The sequence below is a fragment of the Sebastes umbrosus genome, chromosome 21, assembly GCF_015220745.1.
Source record: "Sebastes umbrosus isolate fSebUmb1 chromosome 21, fSebUmb1.pri, whole genome shotgun sequence".
Classification (NCBI taxonomy): domain Eukaryota; kingdom Metazoa; phylum Chordata; class Actinopteri; order Perciformes; family Sebastidae; genus Sebastes; species Sebastes umbrosus.
In genome coordinates this window covers 15,349,100-15,370,981 of record NC_051289.1, presented here as the reverse complement: position 1 = coordinate 15,370,981, position 21,882 = coordinate 15,349,100, and the positions used below count along the sequence as shown (strand labels likewise).

At 44.1% G+C, this 21,882-nt stretch overlaps 1 protein-coding gene across 2 annotated transcripts in view; it reads left to right on the top strand.

Annotated features, from left to right (window-relative positions):
* Window positions 1–21,882, top strand: part of zfhx4 (zinc finger homeobox 4) — an 83,581-nt gene that overhangs the window by 25,402 nt on the left and 36,297 nt on the right. For both annotated transcript variants that reach the window (XM_037756280.1, XM_037756281.1), the window contains exons 4-6: window positions 810–1,104; window positions 2,750–3,291; window positions 19,269–19,503. In XM_037756280.1, the coding sequence (XP_037612208.1) occupies window positions 810–1,104; window positions 2,750–3,291; window positions 19,269–19,503 (1,072 nt within the window). The remainder of the gene's footprint in view (window positions 1–809; window positions 1,105–2,749; window positions 3,292–19,268; window positions 19,504–21,882) is intronic.

Here is a 21,882-nt window from a genome sequence, read left to right as displayed (position 1 = left end):
AATACTCTTATCAACATGGGAGTGGACAAATGTACTTGCTTTATGCAACTGTCTGTATATATTTATTATTGGAAATCAACTAACAACACAAAACAATGACAAATATTGTCTAGAAACCCTCACAGGTACTGCATTTAGCAGTAAAAAATATGCTCAAGTCATAACATGGCAAACTCAAGCCCAACAAGCAACAACAGCTGTCAGTGTGTCAGTGTGCTGACTTGACTATGACTTGCCCCAAACTGCATGGGTTGAGAATAAAGTGGGCATGTCTGTAAAGGGGACACTCATGGGTACCCATTGAACCCATTTTCATTCACATATCTTGAGGTCAGAGGTCAAGGGACCCCTTTGAAAATGGCATGACAGTGTTTCCTCGCCAAAATTTAGCTTAAGTTTGGAGCATTATTTAGCATTCTTTGCTGCAAGCCAGTATGACAAGATTGGTACCAATGAATTCCTTGGGTTTTTCTAGTTTTATATGATGTCACTCTTCACTTTAGCTCTAAAACTGAGCCTGCTACAACTTCCGAAAGATCGAATAGCGGCCGGGCCCAATGGCGGCCCGTCTGATTTTTAAGGGGTTACTTAAAAATCGCAAGTTGTGTTAATGCGTTAAAGAAATTAGTGGCGTTAAGACAAAATTTGGGTTAACACGTTATTGTGTTAACTTTGATATCTCTAGTTTTAATGACAATTATATAATGAATTATAATTTCATTTGAAGTGTAAAACAATGCTTCGATGATGATAAAGAAACGAACAGAGGCCGATAAAAAGTTGAATTTATCCCGCTTTGCTTCCAACAGGTGTGTGACTACGAGACCAACGTGGCGCGGAACTTGCGGATCCATATGACCAGCGAGAAACACATGCACAACATGATGCTGCTGCAGCAGAACATGAAGCAGATCCAACACAGCCTCCACATGGGCCTGGCCCCGGCCGAGGCGGAGCTTTACCAATACTACCTGGCTCAAAACATGGGCCTGGCAGGTGTAAAACTGGAGAGCCCAGGAGGAAGCAGCGGCCCAGAAGCTCAGATGATGATTAACCCGTTCCAGCTGGATCCTGCAACCGCCGCTGCTCTTGGATCTGGTCTAGGTGAGTGATATTAGAACTGAAATTAAAAAGCAAAAAAATGCATTTCTGCGGAGGGTGTGACAAAAGTATTTTTTGCTTTTTAATATATTTGCCCTCTGGCTTGTTTTTCCGTTTCTTCTGCTCATCTTTCACTTGGTCAGTTTTATGTGTTTTGTCTCATATATCTGATGCCATCTGGGTATTGTTTTTATCTCTCTGCCTTTCCTTTGTTGCTCTTCATTTTTCTTCCTGCCCTCTCACCTTCTTTTTTCTGCTCCCATCCTTTTTACCTTTCCCCCACCTCCCTCCTTGCCGCACCCTCTTCTCTTTCTCTTCCCCTCTTATCTCGGCTCTCATATTGTCCCTCTGTCATTGTCTCCTTTCTTTGACCCCTCTCACTGATTAAAAAATGATTATGAGACGCCACATGAGAATTATTCTTAATCTTTCATTTGTAATTTTCTTAAGTCAGCTTAATCCCCCCCCCCATACACACCCTACCCCACCTTCGCTCACCCTGGAGAGGACTCACACACATATACGCACACACACTCTCACACAGCAGGAAGCGGATTCCCGTAGGAGTGAGAGAGATTTAACAATGACCCTGCAGTGTTGCACACCCACTCCCTCCTCTAGTGTGGAGGTCACAGCCCAGCCAGCAGATGTACTCTCAGTGAATTACACTGATAACACACAGCTCCCCATAGTGAGCGCAGCTGTACATAGGTTTAGTCTGTGCGAGCGGGATATTCATATATTCAAATGCTCACACAAATATGCACACACAGGTGAGGGATGAATATACGTGTATACAAACAATATATTTAAATTTCTGCTCAGATTTTGCATCCTCATGCAGGTAAAAGTGTGCTATTTTTTTTAAAACCAGCACACACTGACACACACAAACACATTTAGTCATCCGCTAATTGGGGGGAATTATACTTAAACTGTAAAAAAATCAGATGATGTGTAAAATCCTCTGTGCTCCAAACACGTGTTGAGATATTATCTGGAAAAAAACGACATGATGAGCTTTGGTAACATGCATAGAGAGACAATGAAGGGATCAAACGAAAGAGTTAATTACATTTCTATGAATGGCGTATCTTTTTTTTTTTTTCTTTTTTTCGTATAATGCATTGATCAGCTTTTCAAATCTCTCTGCGTGGATGTGAGAAAAGCCCAGAGCCCTGAAACCGTTGTCCCACCATTGCTGAGAGCAGTAATTAAAGCTACCTGATGAGCAAGTTAGCAAGTTGAAAAGGATGATTGTAATTGATCCTGATTCAATCCTATTAGGGTTTTTTATAGACGAGACTTTGTAAGGAGCCCTAGTCCTCTGTGAGGCTTTATTTTATCAAATCCTTTTGTGTGAGAGAGGCCTGCATGGAGGGCTCACTTTTCTCACCACGCTTAATTTCATTAAAAGAGCCTTTTCTCTTTCCCTCTATCCTTTATCCCTCGCTATGCATGCCAGCCTTTCATTTTCGTCCGAGCTCCGTCTTTCTGTCATACCTCTTTGTTTTCATGTATTCCTTCTGTGCCTGCCTTCTATCTGACATGTTATCCTCCTATGCTTCCACGTATGTAATCCTTATGAAATCGCTACCTTTTAAACACCTTTTTGCATTGCGTTCTAACCTGCTCGTTTTCTCCACAGTGAATAGCGACCTATCAGCGGAGTTGCGTCTCGCCAGTGGTCAACTGATGGCAGACGACCTATCCCTGGTGTCCTCCGGCGGAATGGGCGGCATGTCCTCGCAGGACCCCTCCCTCTCCTCCCTGTCGCCGCCCATCAACGACCCCTCGCTGCGCCTCTACCAGTGCGCCGTGTGCAACTGCTACTCCACGGACAGCCTGGAGGCTCTCAACGCCCACGTCAGCGCCGAGCGCTCGCTGCCCGAAGAGGAGTGGCGCTGCGTGGTCGGCGACGTCTACCAGTGCAAGCTCTGCAGCTACAACACCCAGCTTAAGGCCAACTTTCAGCTGCACTGCAAGACGGACAAGCACATGCAGAAGCACCAGCTGGTGGCCCACATCAAGGAGGGAGGCAAAGCCAACCAGTGGAGATTAAAGTGTGTGGCCATTGGCAACCCTGTGCACCTCAAGTGCAACGCCTGTGACTACTACAGCAACAGCGTGGATAAACTGAGACTACATGCCACCAACCAGAGGCATGAGGCTGCCATCCGCCTCTACAAGGTAAAAACGCATTCTTATTTTTTACATTATATTGTATAACATACAGCACAATACAGCTTTAACAGCATTCTTACTGGAACACCAGATTTAGAAAAAGCACACATGGTTTTTGTTTATAATGAATTTGCCCCATCCCCTTAACTGCACTGTCACATGGATATAAAGTTCCCATGAGAATGGAATGACCGAGATGGAAAAGGTCACCGTTAGAGCGCCCAGGATGATTTCCATCGGATATGGGTACATGTCCTGCTTATGACCAGCTGGCACTGCTGTTACTGTTAATTATACACAAGTCACGTCCTATCAGCGAGCTTCAAATGTTTCAAAGTCTTGATTATCTTCAGCTTGTTTGTTTCCAGCTGTAAATAATTCTGGAGTAAATCAAGAATTTGTTTTCATGCTGAGGATGTAGAGCCATTTAGTTTTGAATAATGGAGCAATGAAAGTAGACCACACTCTATACAACAAACATTACCAAAACTATTTTATGTACTGTTTTGTATTCTGAATTATTGTTTCATTATGGTTTCAGATTTACATTTCATAATTAATGTTTCCAGAAACACACACACACACACACATAATTTATGTACACATGTGCACAGCTCTTCTGCAGATTCTCTGTTCTTCAGGCCAACAGGGTAACCTTTTATGTGTCGGGATTATTTGGTCGTGATTTGTCGCAGGCTTACCCCACTAGTTGCCCATCAGAGCGGTAAACTCACACACAAGTCGCGTACTTAACTAATTAAACTCTTCACTCTCTGAGCAGTAAACAGCTCCCGCAAAGAAACTCCAACACGACCAATATTTGGCATCTTTCTCCTCTCCAATATATCTAAGGTGATTTAGTTTGTCAGACGTCTCCTTCAGCTTAATAGGATGCTGTTACATTTCCGAGGCCTTGACCTACAGGACAGGATCAAGTGCATTACATTAATGAGGATTTCTTTACTACTGTACGCAACATTTGGCAGTGGGAGGTGTTTGTGTGCGTGTGTGTGTGTGTGTATGTTGTGCCTTAAAAGTACTGTAAGAGGATATAAAAAAACATGGTTCTATTGATTTTTTTTAGTAGAATATACAACTATAGTTCTTTTTCTAATCTACTAACTTTTGTATTGTAATAAGAAGACCTAGTCACACTTATTTCATTTTCAAAATATGATTTTTTTTTTTGAATAGCTGTAAAATTTTAAAAGGTTGGAACAGGAAACTCAAATGAGTCAGAATGACAACAAAGATTTTCATTAACATTTTGATCTGCAACATTATATTTATAAAAGGAGTCTTGCTCCACTGACCCATCAGACTTTAGTCACTCCTTTCAATCATTTTTATGTAAGGGGTTCCTGCATTATGCAGTGATCTTAAAGGAATTGCATTTATTCAGAAATCTGTGTCCAATTCTTACTTACAGTTCCGAGGCTTGAGTGGATTAAGCACATTGGCATTCTTAGGGTTATTTAAAACAGCCATAGTTGACTTAAACAGGATGTACGTATTAACACGGGATTGGTCGACAGTCTGGCAATGGCTGGACTTGGCGTGGGATGAGTTGGAGATGGCTGTCCTCAGGGATTGTTCACTAATTACATTGAAATAGATAAAATGTTTAAACTCTAAACAAAAGTCCTGCTGGCCTACATATACAGTAGTTAACCTATATAGGATCAGCTTGATTAGCCTAACACTAATTAGGATCTCCTTACTGTCAGGTGTGTGTGCCTGCAAATGTTCGAGTGTTGAGCCACTTTTGGCAGCTGTTTAAGTTGATTTAAAAATGAGGCAATAGTCAGATAAGTTACCTAGGCTACACTGAACACTGGCAGCTATGTAATCATGCAAAGAAAGCTATTTATATCAGTCGTGATTAAATGTGCAAACCCGAGAAGCACAATCAACAGTACAGAAATAAAACAAAGAGGCTTGTCTGAACATTTTTCCCTAATTTAGTTCTTATTTTGCTTTCCAAGAAACTTTTAAGTAAAGCAGGGGAGTGTCTTTTTAGGCACACACAAACACCAGTTTAGCCAAGGCAAGTGAGGGTCATCCCAATGCCCCCTCCGTGCACCCGTACACCCCTGTACCTCATCTACCCACCCACCCACCCGCCCGCCTACCCCACAGGCCTCAACAAATCTGTTCCACAGATGACGCTTTTAATGCCTCTGGCAGAAATCCCACTATTTTACCCTTGGACATGTGGTAGTAAAGCAGAAAGAGGGGGGGAGAGAGAGAGAAAGCATAGAGCAGCAGAGCAAAGGCAGAGGGAAAAAAATCATTTCTTTATTTGACCAGAAAAACACCTCTCCTTTTATGTATTGGCAGAGGTGAAAAGCACATGGGGATGGAGGTAGCTTGGCCGGGCGCATAAAAGATCCGAGTGTTGACGACTTTACCATCTGGTTTTTTGGAAACACAGAATATCTTTATGGCATGGGAAACCATTTGAAGATACAAACAAAAAGCATATTCATGAGATTTTATGGCTGCTTTGTAGCAGCAATGGAGTACTTCTGAGGGGAATTGAGAGTTTGAAAGTGTTTTTTTTTTTTTCCCAGACTTTGAAACTGCAAGAGGGAAATGACATTAGCAGCACATGGACATCAAGTCATCTGGTGTCCAGGGCACAGCAGGTGGCGCAGGAAGTTGTAGGCCTTATATGGAAAAAGCGGAGGTGTACGCCTCGCTGCTTATTGGAGAGAAAATGTAGGAAATCTGATTGGTTTGCTTTTAACGGGTGTTTTTTTCCACTTTATCTCTCAAGATTGGAAATTAAAAAGTGTGCACAGAACCTCGCTTCAGTATTATCACAGCTGTCAAATCTTTATCCCCTAGAAACATGGAAGATGTTTTAACGTAGCGTTTGTACGCTGGCGGCGTGTGAGGTAGAAGCTCCGCATTAAATGTTGCCGTAGCGTATAGCGTGTCCATAGCTGGCCCGGCCTCGTGTTTGCCTTAGCGTTTGAATATGATGATGTATGGCTTCGTTATGATTTTTAATAACAAACACTGGCCTTAATGCACACGGAGACGGGCTTAAATCTGTCAGTGCCATTCACAAGTGCTGCAGGACTAACTAGGGAGTCGAGCATGTGTGTGTCCCCGCAGAGCTTTGAGGTTTAGATCTGGGCTGTGCTCGCCCCTGGGTCATTAGGAGTTGAGAATGTTCATGGTCAATGTGGCATGGTCAAGGACCACACACACACACACATACGTACCCACACACACACACACACACACACTGTGTCTCATAGGCCATGGCACCTGTTTCTCAGATGGCTGTCCGAATAAATCTTAAACTGTCCTCAGCCACCACCACCACCACCCCACCCCTGTCTGTCTGTCCAGCTTTCCGTCATAATTCAAGCGGAAATGGACGTCCGGGGCCCATTGCACATTTCCATATCTCTGTTTTTCTTTTCATTCTTTTTTTTTCCCCTTCCTTCTCTTCGCTCACGCTCTCCTTTGAACTCAGAATCGTATAAAATGCTCAACTTTTTATGACGGAGAGGGGGGAGAGAGAGGACATTTGGACAGAGCGCTTTGTTAGTGGGACATACAGAGATAGAAGGTGTCTCTTTCCCCGTGTCTCTCTTTGTTTTGTCTCTGACTCTCTCCTTCTCCCACTCTCTCTCTCTCTCTCTCTCTCTTTTTCTATCTCTCCCCTGGGGAGCCGCAGATAGGCCATCTCATTACCCATGATCCTCTTGGCAACACCATGGTTGGGAAAATGAGGGGTGGGGGGAATTAAACGAGGGGAGTGATGAGGGAGGAGGGAGGGATGGGAGGAAAAGAAGAAGAAGAAGAGGAGGAAAAGGGGGCTGGATTTGTAGATGCATCAAAAGAAGAGTCCCCTTTTCTCATTTTCATCATCTTCTTTGTATTTTCCTTTTCTTATTTATTTATTTTTTCATCAAACCACTTTTTTTTTTTTTTTCAATCTCCCAACTCGCCCCTCTCCCTCCCTCCCTCCCTCCCTCCATCACATTTTATTCTCCTCCATCTCCCTCAGATGGAGATGGCTGTGCTTATGCATCTGTGATATTAAGTCTACCGCTGTGCCTTGGCTATTAGCGAGGGTCAAACCCTGCCCACTCTCATTTGAAAATCAAATGGCCCTATATATATGCAGCCCAAATTATTGGACTGTCATTTGGACTTGTGTGATGGGGAAATGGACAGGAGATTGACTCCCATAGATTTGCATAAAAAGCCATTGTGCCGGTCCCCGGAATAGAAAAAAGCGACTGGATCTATTTCAAATGCATGGCACCATTTATGACACACACTCACACTCACATAAATGCATACAGAGGTATGGTATTACATACATTCATAGCGACCCACTCATACAGTAACTGCAATCACATACGTTTCTTGGTTATCTAGTTACCATTTTCCACTTGAGCCCGATGTCCCCTTGTTCCAGACACCAGCTCTTGATCACTGCGTCCTTGTCTCGCACTCGCAGACGGACCTAAAGAGTTCCTCTTCAAAAAGGAATATTTGCAGACACTTCACACTGGATGCTACTTGACTGCAAGACATAGATTTTCGTGTTCTGTCATGGAGACTGATGATACGGCCTGCCGCCGAGCGTTTCAGCGCTGTAAACCTGAGCAGGCGAATGAATTCACTTCAGTGTTTTTGCCAGAAAGGTTGTCTCTCTATCTATCTGTCTGTCTGTCTCTCTCTTCATTTTTCACTTCTACAAGTTGTTCTTTCACTCTCTCTCTCTCTCTCTCTCTCTCTCTCTCTCGGCGAGGCAAAGAGACGCCGGTTAGTAGATTATTCAAATCGTCTCCTCTTTCACCTGCGTGGAGATTACAATGGAAATCTTTCAGAGGTCCGGGGGTGGTGAAGTGGGGGGATGGAGGGTGGCGGCTAATTAAAGCATAAAAGCAGGTGTGTGCATGTGTGTGTGTGTGTGTGTGTTTGTGCGCTGTTGCTTTGTGTGTTTGACAGAAAGGTTTGAATGGATGGACTTCCCCAATCCTCCCCCCCTTCTTCCTAATAATCCTCATAGATATTAATAAGAGTTTCTCCCTCCAACGCCTTAACCAGATGGTCGGCAAAGCATTAGTGAGTGTGTGTGTGTGTGTGTGTGTGTGATGTCCAGCTTTGGTCCAGCTCCTGATTGACACTCATACGTAATGGTTAATTACCCAACCCCCCCTCCTTTCCTCCTCTACTACTAGACCCTCTGGTGAATTAGTTGCGGCCTGCAGACTGCGATGGTAGTTGCCTTTTCTTTTTTGTCTTCCTTTAGCAAGGTGTGTTACTCTGTGAAAAGAAAGAAGACAGGGCTGCTTTTCTCATATTAATAGCCAGATGTGATCCTCTTCATAGTCATCCCCACTCCTCCTCTCTGAGCTGTGGGTCATTTGGGCCGGGCCGGGCCGGGGCCAAGCCATTTGTCCATGTGCAGGAGACTGTGAAGCAGATCGGGGCTGACAGGTATGGGAACGATAGCAGAGGCGAGGTGGGGGGGTGTAGGGGGTCAGTGTCTTCCAGACCACCAGAAGGAAGGGAACATCGCAGGGATGCAGGAACAAAGGAGCTAGCAGGAGTTTGTCTTTTTTTTGTCTTTTTTTTTTTTTCCCCCTTGGCTCATTTGAACCCTCCCACCCTCGCCATATCCCCAACACCCACCCAAATACACACTTCTCTCCTCCTCCTTCTCCTCCTCCTCCTCCTCCTCCTCCTTCCATCCTTACACCCCCTACTCACACACTTCTCATCCTCCTCCTTCTTTTTTTTTTCGAATCCTCATCGCCCTTCTTTTCTCTTGGGCCTTGATCATCCTGTTGGGACAAAGATAACGAGTGTTTTTTTTTGTGTTTAAAAGACAAAAAAAGGAATAATCAAAGAGGGCGCATGATCTCAAATATGAACTCTCAGCATACGTTCACTTTTGATGCCTTGATTTCTATCAGAGCTGACACGGCAGCGAGATCAGACAAATATTTTTTTACGCAAGTTCATTATCGTTGCTTTTGAAATCACCTGACATTAAATTGCGTGCCTAATTTGTGAGAGAGTTGTCTTAAAAATCTTGAAAAACACTCGTAATACTCGTGCCAATTAAGGACAAATTAAGGTCTTCTATTCTTGAAATAGTCTGAAATGTTACATCAGCTTTAGAGATATTTAGATAGAACAATCACGCATTCCCCCTCTCATGAAGCTATCAGGATATTGATATGGACAAAGTTGAGCTGAAATACTCCTCAACGCCCTTCCAAATCAATAATCAATCGATCGGAGGTAATTGTGCCTCCCTTGGAACGGTCCCAAGTCTCTCTCTCTCTCTCTCTCTCTCTCTCTCTGTCGCTTTCCCTCTCCTTCTCACACTCTCTCTGTCATTATCAGCATGTGGCCCAGTATTCGGCATTTCAGCATTCCAGCTGTAATTGATTTTAACCATTAGGTGCTCAGTGAATAGATAAGTAGTGGGAGATATTCGATTATACGGTGAAAAAGAGAGCGACGGGGATGAAAAGAGAGAGAGGATGAGGGAGAGGGATGTTGTCGGACAGCTGGAGACGGAGGAACTGACCTGTCCTGCTGTCCGCGTGTCTCTACCGCTGGCCTTCCATCCTTGCAGCAGCACAATACCGCTGACCTCCTGTGAGTTCAAGCAGCTTAGTTTCTGCGAGGTAATCCGTAATGCTTTGAAATAGACCTGATAGAAAGCCCACTTACTTGTTCTGGATTAATGTGGGTTGGGTTGTGGGGGGGGGGGGGGTCCTGAGTTTTCGGCACATGTAGTTAAATTAACCCATTGGAATTATCATATTCATCTCTAATTGTGGACTCGCGCGGGGATCAGGAGTGTCTTTAAAAGCATGTTGCACTTTATCGGCCGACAGATGGGGGACTTCCATTTAACATCCTTATATAATATCGGGCCGTGTGCATTAATACGCCGCCCCTTCTCTATTGTTTATGTTTTAGATTTAATACTGTGGCCACAGCAGCGCTATTATCCCTTTCAGTCGTCGCCCATCCCCTACAGAGGCCATTTTGAATCGGAGCGGGGTGGTATTGCTTTCCCACTGTTTTCTGAAGATATAAGTTTTTTCACTCTGTCCTTTCTCCTCTTTTTCCTCGTTCTGGCAGGAGTGTAGGTTAGGAGTAGGGGTAGGGGCGAATGGGGGGGGGGGAACAAAGGCAAACATTTGAGTAATCTTCAAAGAGCCCATTGGTATGTTGAGTGGACGCTGGTATGCGGACTGCGGCTGAGGCTTTTTCAGGGGAAAACAATATCCTTCCTTTAGACAGCCGGGGCCTGGGCAAACACTACCGGGCAGGCGACTTTGCCCAGCGCTGCCACCACTATCAGCCAGCTTAACCCCCCCCCCCCAACGCAGACAAATGGAAGGGTCCTCTATGTTGCCGGAACAGCACAGAGCTCGTCATTATGGGGTTATGGGGGTAGACGGAACATCCAAGGTTGTCGAACGTTTCGCTTATGTGACGTGTCGGAAACTGTTGCAGAAATTATCTCCATGTCACTATCTAAATGTTTGTTTTTTTTGACACAGAGGGGTAACACAGACAAAAAGAGAGAGAGAGAGAGAGAGAGAGAAAGAGAGAGAAAGAGGCGCTGGCTTAAATCGCCCGCCTTCTGTAAAGAAAGCAGGGAGGGATCAAGTGTGCCATCTTGTAGGTCAACTGCGAGGCATTTGATTTCCTGTGGCAATATGCAAAACGGCGCGGCTGAAGAGGTGCTTTCATTGTGCTCTCCCTTGGCAGAGGTACCACTCCAACACACACTTCCACACAGCTTGTACACACAACAAGTCACATTGTTTCCCAAGGAATAAGGTCTTTTGTTTCTGTGAGGTGTGTTGAAATATGACATTTTTACTATTAGGGAGTTCTGTTACATTATATAAAGTTAGGTAAAGATTAAGCTGGTAATGTGTGCTAGTTGTATCTATTAAAAAAAAGTAGCATGAGCACTCTTTTGATTAAATGCAGCTCTTAAAAGAAAAGAAGCAGACAGTCTGCCATTTTGTGACAGTTTCAAAATGAACTCCCTTTGTCCAGTAATCACTAGCCATTTTCTCACGAGGATCCACCCCAGGGATAATTTCTCCCATTTCTCTGTCATTAGCAGGGCCTGGTATTAGGCTTGTGTTTTGTTCCCTGTACCTTTTGTTTTGTGCTAAGTGAAACCATGCGACAGGGTAGGGGCTAACTGGAAAACAATACTCCCCTTCACAGGCTCAGGAATGTGTAATTAGTGATTTGAACCCGACTACGCTCGTCTAGATTCTTCCCTATCATTCTCTCTCTCTCCGTCTCTTGTTCTTTTGTTCTCCCTGTTATAGATTCTCACTCTCCTCGCCTCTCAATCCATCGGTTAGTTTCTCTCACTGTATGTTTCTGTCATCCCCTTTTGTCTAACTCTCCCTAATAGACATTTCTCAGCGAGTCTCCATTACGAACGGAGCAAAGAAAGACAAACTTGGCAAAAAAAAAAAAAAAAAATCGCTGCTCCTCTCGGCACCAAAATAATTTTCCCTTCTCTTCCCTTTCAGTTTTAGTTAAATATAACAACATCAGTGTAGTACAAACCTCTTTGATGGTACCAGCCAATAAGAGGGATTTTCAACCCCCTTTATTTTTGTTTTTCTCCCCCGTCTCTTTCATAGATCCTGTCAATTAGGCCTTGCCTTGATTTCCCAAAAGCGTCTTTGCATGTTGGGAAAAATGGAAAATGATGAACCCTACCCAAAAGCATGTTAGTATTTCTGCAATACCCCTCCCCTTCGCACAGCGCTTGGAAAAAAAAGATAATCCCATGAGCATGTTAGCATTTCAATGATCTCGATCTCAGCATTTTATGATCTCTGTCCCATTGTGAGTGGATGGAAAAGATAATCTCAGCTGCAATATGGTTTAGGGAGATGGGGAGGTCTGGTCAGTCTCACCTGGCTGCGATGGAGACAAGCGGGGGCTTTTAGACCCTAATGGGCTAAGGTCAGGATGGCTAATAGGGAGTAAGTGGCTGAGCCATGCTGTCTAAATCTAATGCTAATGTAAATACTGATCCATTTTCATGGGGGTGGATGGAGGTGAGCTGGCTTTCAAGACACCTAACACACATACATGCACCGATGAGTAAGTAAGATTTGTCCCGGTGTCTCTGTCTGCTAGAATCTGTTATTCCCAGCAGCTGGGACAATTTGTGGAGTGTATTTCCCACATATTCATTGACTCAGACCCGAAGAAATGGATCATGTTTTAAATCAACAAGACTGTTTTTTCCCTTCTCTGCATAACTTATGTGTGTGTGCAAAAGAGAGAGTAAGAGATAGAGTCAGAAGGGATTTTTCCAAGCGAGGGGTCAGAGGTCAGGGAGCTGTGAACTTCAGATTGACCTTTGCCCCGTACGTCAGACACGCTTACGTCACTGCTACAAGTGTGTGTGTGTGTGTGTGTGTGTGTGTGTGAGTGACGGCGTGTCCATGTGTGGGAGTCAGAAAAATGGAAGGCCAGACTATCAACTGGACTTACATTATTTTCCGAGCTCTTCACAAAGCCCGATCGCTATTGCTTCCTCTTTTTTTTCTGCTGACAAAGAATAAAGAAGGCAGAAGAAACAGAGTGAAAAAAGCGGAAAAAGTTGAAGGGAAGGAGCTGCAGCACAGAAGGGGGAGAAGAGCGGCAGAAAGCTAAAGACTCGTGATAATTCATTTATTTGGCTTGCCGGCCATTATGCGTCGGATGCTTATTATCATTGGGCGACCTAAGCTAAGCTCGCCCACAGGCCCTGCACCTCGTGGACGGGCCCCAGAGCTCCGATCGCATGTGACTGCCAGCAGGCATAGCCGAGAGAAACAGGAGAGGCAATTTAGCTCTGGGAAATATTTTTCTTTGCACTTATGAAAGTGGTAGAAAAGAAAGGGAAGACGGTCATCAGGAGAGAAAAGAAGGTCAGGTAGGTCGGGGGAGGGGGGGTTGTTTTGCTTCTCCAGTATCTTTAGATCACACACAGTGGCCTTGTAGGAGTGAGAGAGAGCGAGAAAGAGAGAAGCAGGAGATGTGCATTGTGTCTGTGTGCATATGCAATGTGCACTCAGCACTTTTTATACGTGGCTCCCATTTGCATATTTGTTTTTGTGCGTGTGCAGCACCGAATCTGTCTCTCTATATACACCATATCTGCTGCTCTCTTTATCCGTGGAAAGCGAGGTGGCACATACCTGGGCCCCCAGCATCTCTTTTTCAGCGGTGCAGTCTGCCAGCGAATCCATTGGCAGTGATCTTGCGTTACATCTATGTCTTGGGGGCTGAGCGGCGGTTAGCAGTAACATGTGTTGGGGAGGTGGTAGCACTGATGGAATTCTACACTTGGCAGCCTTCCAGGCAGCGCTGGTATGTGTTTAAAATACTTTCAAGGAACAAAACACGCTTTTGTTGTTTGCCGGGCCAAGTGGGGCTGTTTTTGTCTCCGATGGCCCCCGGGGGCCCAGGGTATAGCACCGGAAGCTGGTGACGTTCTAAAAAGAAGGTATACCCGACAACAAGAAAAAAAAAAAAAAAAAACACTGATGAAAGGAGATAAAGAGGTTTTTATTTTCACAATGTGTGACGATCACATTTGCATGCATGCACATACTCTCAGCGGATGTATGTGACGATTCTTTACGTATAAAACGCGTACACACACGCAGCCGACACGCACACACACTGGTTATTAAGACATAGCTGCGGTGGTGGAGGGTTCAGTATGTGTTCATTAGCTGCCTGGTTCTACACTTAATGACAGGAGCGAGTCATGTTTGTACTGAATACCCTAATTTGTCATTTGGTTTATGGAGGAAAAGCACAACCCCACTGCTTTCGAAATATTTTGTTTTGTCGTATTACCGGCGTACGCACGCACAATCACAGGCAAAGACAAAGAGACAGACACAGAAACACACTTTGTGAGGTGAAATCAAAAAAAAATGTAGAGTTGAAATTATTGATGCGTAAAAAACCAAACACACACAGATGCAGCAGAAACAGAAGCACTGAAATTACCCTCACCCACCCACATACACACACACACACACACTTTCACGTACACGCACAGAGAGATAAAAGAAGTTGTGAGAAGATGTCTTTTGCCTTGGCTTATTAAGAATTCAGTTAATGAGGCAGCTTTGTCACCACAGATAGAACAAATGAATATGAGACAGCAGTGCTGCTTTCCTCCCCCCCCTCGCCAAACCCAGGGAGCGAGCGGAGGGGAGGTGTGTGCGCTCGTGTTTATGTGTGTGTGAGAAAGGTGTTTTGTAAACATCTCATTCTGCATAATGAATGCAGTCCTCTGTCATCCCCCCACACACACACACACACACACTGCAGCAGCAGCAGCAAACCACCACACAAGGGAGCTTCCCTTACCTGTCAAACTGACTCTCCTCCCCTCGCCTCATACAAGTCCCAGTGTGTGTGTGTGTGTGTGTGTGTGAGTCTGTGGGTGTGTGTGTGTCATCGACAGGGCTGACAATGTTGTGTTTTTGACAGGTAAACAGGAAGTCCCGGGTGTCATAATTTGCATTTTGTGTGTATGTGGGGGTGTACGCGCACTTCCTCCACCACCCAGAGATGTCTGTGCCACGTTTAGGTCCACCCAGGGAGCGCTGTTTAGCTGCTTTTGATTGGCCCACAGGGAGCGTTAGCTGATTTGGTTGTTTGCCAAACACTAATCCTCAACAATTAACCACCAGGCACTCTGGAGAGGTGCCATATTGACAGGGATGTGCCTTTTTGCCATCCTGCACACACACACACACAGACACTCATAGGACACAAATGTCTGTGCAGCACACACACACACACACAAATCAGCTGCAGCATAAATTACATACACATTTCAAGCAGACACACACACACAGGCGCAAAACCCAGGAGCAGGAACAGTGTGTTTGTGTGTTTGAATATGCATTACACAGCCCACGCCTGGCAGGAGTCAAAGTGCTCCTTTAAAAGTTCATAAATCATGGATGTTCTGGCCTGTGATCACCAGACCGCCTGCATTTTCAGGGCCTGCAGAGTGCCAGAGAGCGACAGACAGCCCTCTAGTTTAGGTCTTAAACAAACCCTCTGGAATGTGCTGATGGGGAGAGAATTAATATTAGGCCTAAACCTATCTGGCAGCCCAGTTCAACCCCAAGTATATCATCCAGCTACTCTCAGCCTACGCCTCGGATCTTAAAAACACACCGAATATACGTACGGGCATCATATGTGAAGCATTTTTCAGGCCACTACTGATTTATATGAATTTTATAATTTGAAAACCAGTGCTATTACCTTAATGGCCATTAGGAACCACTGGAAACCCTCTATCTCCTGATAAGACTCTCAACTATCATGCTCGTCTCCTCTGCTAAGATGTTCACTTACATAACACGGCACATTTCCAATGAGCTGTTCTTCTGTTGTTAATATAATAGGTTGTCAGTGGAGGAAAGAGCAACCTTGTTGATTACTAGTTTTTCAAGTACCCCCTCTACCCCCCACCACCTCCTCATTTCTAGCAGAGTGGTCATGAAATAAAAGTATTATTGCAGAGGAGACCAGATACGATTGAATCGAGGAACATACATCACGCAATAGTGAAACGTGTCCTTGTTTTTTTTCTGTTCTAGTGATGATAGATGGGGATGTATGTATGCAAGTATAGAGGCTTTTGTCTGTGGTGTCTACAAGCATATGGCATGGATATATGAAAGGCCAGAACAGGATGATTGGTCCATCTATTCTTTTTCTGCCGCTTATCCTGGGCCAAGTCTTCATACTTGAACTGTGATTGGTAACATTTCAAAATGTTATTGTTGGAAAGAATTAGAAAAACATTAGAAAATTAGTTTATATTTCAATTAGGGCTGTCAAAGTTAACGAGATAATAAACGCATTAACACAATTTGCGATTTTTGGGTTGTGGCGGGCTCAGCTTTAAAGCTCGAGTGCAGATGCTGGCATCATATGAAACTAGAAAACCTAAGGAATTCATTGGTTTAATACTAGCTTGTCGTGAAGGAGGCTGAATAACGCTCCAATCCTACGCTGAATTTTGGCGAGGAAAATCTGACATGGTCATTTTCAAAGGGGTCCCTTGACCTCTGACCTCATGATATGTGAATGTAAATGGGTTCTATGGGTACCCACGAGTCTCCCCTTTACAGGCATGCCCACTTTATGATAATCGCATGCAGTTTTGGGACAAGTCACAGTCAAGTCAGCACGCTGACACACTGACAGCTGTTGTTGCATGTTGGGCTTGAGTTTGCCATGTTATGATTTGAGCATATTTATTATGCTAAATGCAGTATCTGTGAGGGTTTCTGGACAATATTTGTCATTGTTTTGTGTTGTCAACTGATTTCCAATAATACATATATGCATACATTTGCATAAAGCAAGTATTTGCCCACTGAAATACTTGACAAATCTCTATTTAAGGTACATTTTGAACAGATTGCGATTAAATATTTTAGTCAAACCTTGCGTATGCATGTGTTTGCGTGTATGTGATATACTGTATGTGCTTCCGTGTGTGTGTGGTTTCCACAGTAAGGCTCTGCAGCCTAGTTCTCCTGCGAGGGAGGGAGGAAGGGAGGGAGGGAGGGAGGGGAAGAAAGAAAAGAAGCAAAGAGAGAGGGAGAGAGAGAAGGAGCGAGGGAGGCCTCCTTTCACAGAGAAACAAAGATAGCTGTAATTAATGGCCCTGAGCTCTGGACTAGGGGAGCTTTCTTCTGACAACTCCGACTTAATTAAAACTTAAGACTTCTGAAAGGGCCTCTGACTGCGCGGGGACGTCCCACCGTCTCGTGAGAAAAACCTTGTAAGATTTCCTACAAAAGAAAAAGAAAGAAAGAGGGGAGAGACAGAGAGAAAAGATGTGTTAGCGGCTGTAGCTATGTTGCTAATCCCTGTTTGTCAAAGGAGGAAGAGGGAAAGAGGTTGGGGAGGGGGTTAGAACTCACACACCTGCAGCTAACTGTGCCCCCACTCCCACCACACACACATTTTTCCAATCGCTCTCTCCTTGCTCCATATAACATGATGCAACAATGCTCAGGAGAAAATATATTACCTGGCTAACTTTTCATGTGCTTCAACAATGAAACATCTTCCTATAGGAGCCATGAGAGACAGAGTAGGGTTATAGCATGCACACACACACACACACATACACACACGCCATTATGTGTATTAATTCATGCATAGATCCCTGCACCTGTTTCTCACATGGCTGTATGAATAAATCTTAACAAAGCATAAACTAACCTTCGTGAGCCACCTCTGTGTCTGTCTCTTTGCCTCGTTCTCTCTTCCTCTCTCTCTCTCTCTATCTCTCTCTCTCTCCCTCTCCCTCCCTCCCTCCACAGAGGATCAGATAATAAAAGCTTGGCCTGGTCTTTTGTTTTTGTGCATTGTTCATTAGCCCGGCAGCAACAACAGAGGCACACTTGATATGCTTGGCTTGACTGGGTGTATGGGAGTAGGGCAAGGTGGGATGGGGGCTGTGCATGTGTGCTTACGTGTGTGTGTGTGTGTGTGTGTGTGTGTGTGTGTGTGTGTGTGTGTGTGTGTGTGTGCTTGTGTGCATACACACACACACATCGAGGTAGGGGGTAGCTTTGCATGGCTGCAATGCCATTAAAGAGGCAACTGGAAATTAAGGGCTTGCAACTGACAGCACACGTTGAATGAGAAACCCCTGCAGCTGCCGACAATGAGGAGAGCCGGACAATGTGCATGTTAAAGACAAAGACAGTGTTCTGAACTCAACCCCTCAGCTGACTTTTTGTGTGTTGTTAATCTGTATGTCACCTAAAACATATCCAGTTCATTTGGAAGGTGTAGGGTCTGAACATAAATACAATTACCATACTCAAAATAGTAAGTTCTTCTAACACTGTGACACTGTAGTAACATGTTAAATTGAATTAAAAGCGATACATAATATATAATACCAAAGATTTGAATCATATACTGCAAAAGAAGTGAAGAGCATGTACTGTAAAAAACAAAAAAAATAATTAGGGCTGTCAAGTTAGCATAATAATAACACGTTAACGCAAATTTGTTTTAGTGCGCAGTTTTAAAGCTAGATACTGGCATCATATGAAACTAGAAAAACCTAAGTCATACCAGCTTGTCGCGAAGGAGGCTAAATAATGCTCCAAACTGACATGTCAATTTTCAAAGGGGTCCCCTTGACCTCTGACCTCAAGATATGTGAATGAAAATGGGTTCTATGGGTACCCACGAGTCTCCCCTTTACAGACATGCCCACTTTATGATAATCACATGCAGTTTGGGGCAAGTCATAGTCAAGTCAGCACACTGACACACTGACAGCTGTTGTTGCCGGTTAGGCTAGAGTTATGATTTGAGCATAATATGTTGTTAATTGATTTCTAATAATAAATATATACATATATTTGCATAAAGCAAGCATGTTTTGCACACTCCAATGTTGATAAGAGTATTAAATACTTGACAAATCTCCCTTTAAGGTACATTTTGAACAGATATAAAAATGTGTGATTCATTTGTGATTAATCGCACTTAAGTATGGACAATCATGTGATAGCCCTAAGAAAATGTTTTCTACCTATTGACTTTCTGCTTGTTTGAAGCCAGGCAAGTTAGATTTCTGGGCGTTGGAATTTTGGAACCAAACTGGAAGCAGTGTAGAAGGGAAGGCTTTTATAGCCATGAAGCACACACAACACTGACAACATGATTTTGCAGACAAGCATCATTTGTTGCATTTAATTCACCCAAATATCTTTGTAATCTCCCAATTATTAAAAACACGACTCCAATGAAAATTTTTAGAGGAAACAAATGTACTTGCGAGAACAATAACTCCTTGAATCGCCTACAGGATGCCATAAAAAAGACCAGCACCACCTAACATCTGCGCTCTCCTCTCTCCTGTTCCACAGCACTTGCAGAAGCAGGACAGCGCGTACAGCCTGGAGTCGTGCCTCTACTACTGCACGCTGTGCGACTACTCCACCAAGGCCCGCCTCAACCTGGTGCAGCACGCCCGCTCGGCTCGCCACCAGCAGAACGAAGGGCTGAGGAAGCTCCAGCTGCACCAGCAAGGCCTGGGAGGGGACGAGGACGGACTGAGCTTCCAGGAGCTGTTCCACGTCAAGGAGTGCCTCTCCAGCCAAGGTCTGTGCTTCTTTAAACCCGCTTTGTCTGCTTGCTTAAGTTGTTGTGACTTGGGTTATTTGTTATTTCTAAGGTTATTTTGGGGTGGTTTTCACATTCCTGGTGCAGTACTCACAGGCCGTGACTTTCTTTAATTTCCTATTTGCTTGTGTTTTCAATTTTTTTGATTTTCGTTAAATGCTGATGCCAGTTGTGGTGGTCATTTTTTCTTCGTTTGAAGCCAGATCCATCTTCCTTTACTCTTTTCACTCCTCCCATCTCTTTTTTTCTCTTTTTGCACCACTCCCTCTTTATTCTGTCAAACCTCCCTCCCTCCCTCCTCTGGCCTTCATATCCAGATCACGTCTCTCGATACAGACCCGTCCATTCCTCCTAATCTCTCCAAAATGAGCATACTGTTCCTATTAGGCTGCCGCGCTTATACGTGCAACACACACACACACACACACACACACACACTGTCCCGTGCACAGGGACATCCCAGGCAGGCAAGCAGTCAGCTTATGAAATTTCACCTTGGGAGTATCTCATAGAAAAAAAAAAAGGCCTGTACACACATACGTTACTCACACATACACACACACACACACACACCCACGTATGCTACGGCTACACAGTCTCTCCCTGGAGTGAGCTTTCATTTCCTTTCTCATGACCAAAGCAATTTGGCTTTCATTTAAGACTCTCCGTCCTGCCAGCAGCTAATAAGTGTAACAGAACTGTAAAACATTCAGAGAGACAAAAAAAAAAAAAAAAAAAGATTAATCGTTTTTCTTTGAGTGGGGGTTGGATGGTTGGTGAGGGGTTGCAGGGTGTAACGGGAGGGGGCTGCGCTGTAATTTAAACCAGAAGACCAAGAGTCAGGGACCATTATTTAGTCATCCCTATGTTAATGCTGCCGGGAGAAAATGAGCGCTTAACTTGTTTTTGCTTTGCTTGACCTGAAGGAGCGGGTGGGATGGGGTTGGAGGGGGGGTAACACGTTTTGAATAGCATTCCAGAATAGCATTAGTCCATACATCCATCTGTGTGTGTGTGTGCTCCCCAAAGTGTCCTGTTTATACTGTACATGTACTCCCAAAACAGATGGGGGCCCAGCGCTTAGAAACATATGTGAATCCCAACGTACACACACACACACACACACACACACACGAATAGAAGAAGAGCTCCCAATGCTGAAATGGAGACCGTAGCCGGCGTACGTTTGGTTTTAATTACACATGGATCAAAGTTTCGGTGAGATTTGGGGTGCAGCAGAAAAAAAAAGCATGCTTAGATAAATCATTACCGTACATTTTAACATCCCCCGCCCCTCTCTCTCTTTCTCCTGCTCTCTTTTTCTATCCCTCTCTCTCTCTCCTTTTTTGTCCTGCTTATTCCACCTCTCCTGCTCCTGTCCAGTTTTTTTTATATCCAGAACACAAGCCCGGCTTCAAGCCCTTTTTTTTTTCCTCTTCTTTTCACATCTCAAACCAGCGAGCGCAACCAGGTTTTAAACCTGTCAAAAGCAATATTCGCCCGCTGCTGCACCTATTTCAAATGTTCCACTCTTAAAACACACCATATTTGTTGCTCGGGCCCTCGGTTTTTATACCTCGTCTTTGATGCCACAACGGTGAATTTCCATGAGGAAGCTGGTGCAAATGCTTAAGCGGATGCTGGCAAGGTCGCAAAATGCTAAGCCACTTTTTTGGATGCCCTCCTTTTGCCCACTCTATATAATTTTTTAGTGAACAACAGTATTCTTTCACAAGGTACGTGGTAAATGTTTCAAAGGTATTTCCTTGTACACCATACACTTTTTGGCAGGTGTAGGCAGAGGCGGGAGTAGATCAAACACAGAAAGTTAATGTAATAAATTGGAGTTCTTGTTCTATAGTTCTGTCAAATACAGCGTTTTTTGTGTGTATATTTTTAGCCCTTTGTGCTTTTTTGCAAACATTACATGCTACAGTATGTTATATGGAAGGAAATATAGCTGCTTTGGGCTCATATAGTGATAGATGATGTGAATGTTTTCTCCGATGGAAAAAGGCTCTTTAGTAGGCAACATTTCCAGCCAGTGTTGGGTTTAAAGACCCTCTGTTTGTGCGTACGTGCATGCGTATGCGTGCTGTTAGTTTTCTGGGGCTACAACTCCTGACTCGAGCACTTTCTGTTCATTAGAGACTGGTATGAAAAAGATTAATTTAAGTGCTGACCGGTATCTTTCTCTTAAAGCCTGGGACCTGGCACTGAGCCAGATAATTATAGGCCCATTTGGGAATAAGAGTTCTAATGCTCTGGACTTTATGTACATGTGAATGGCTTTCATTAAACAATTTTGATGCTGATTTTATGGCCTAATTAAGGATACAGTGCTGCAGAGAGAGACGC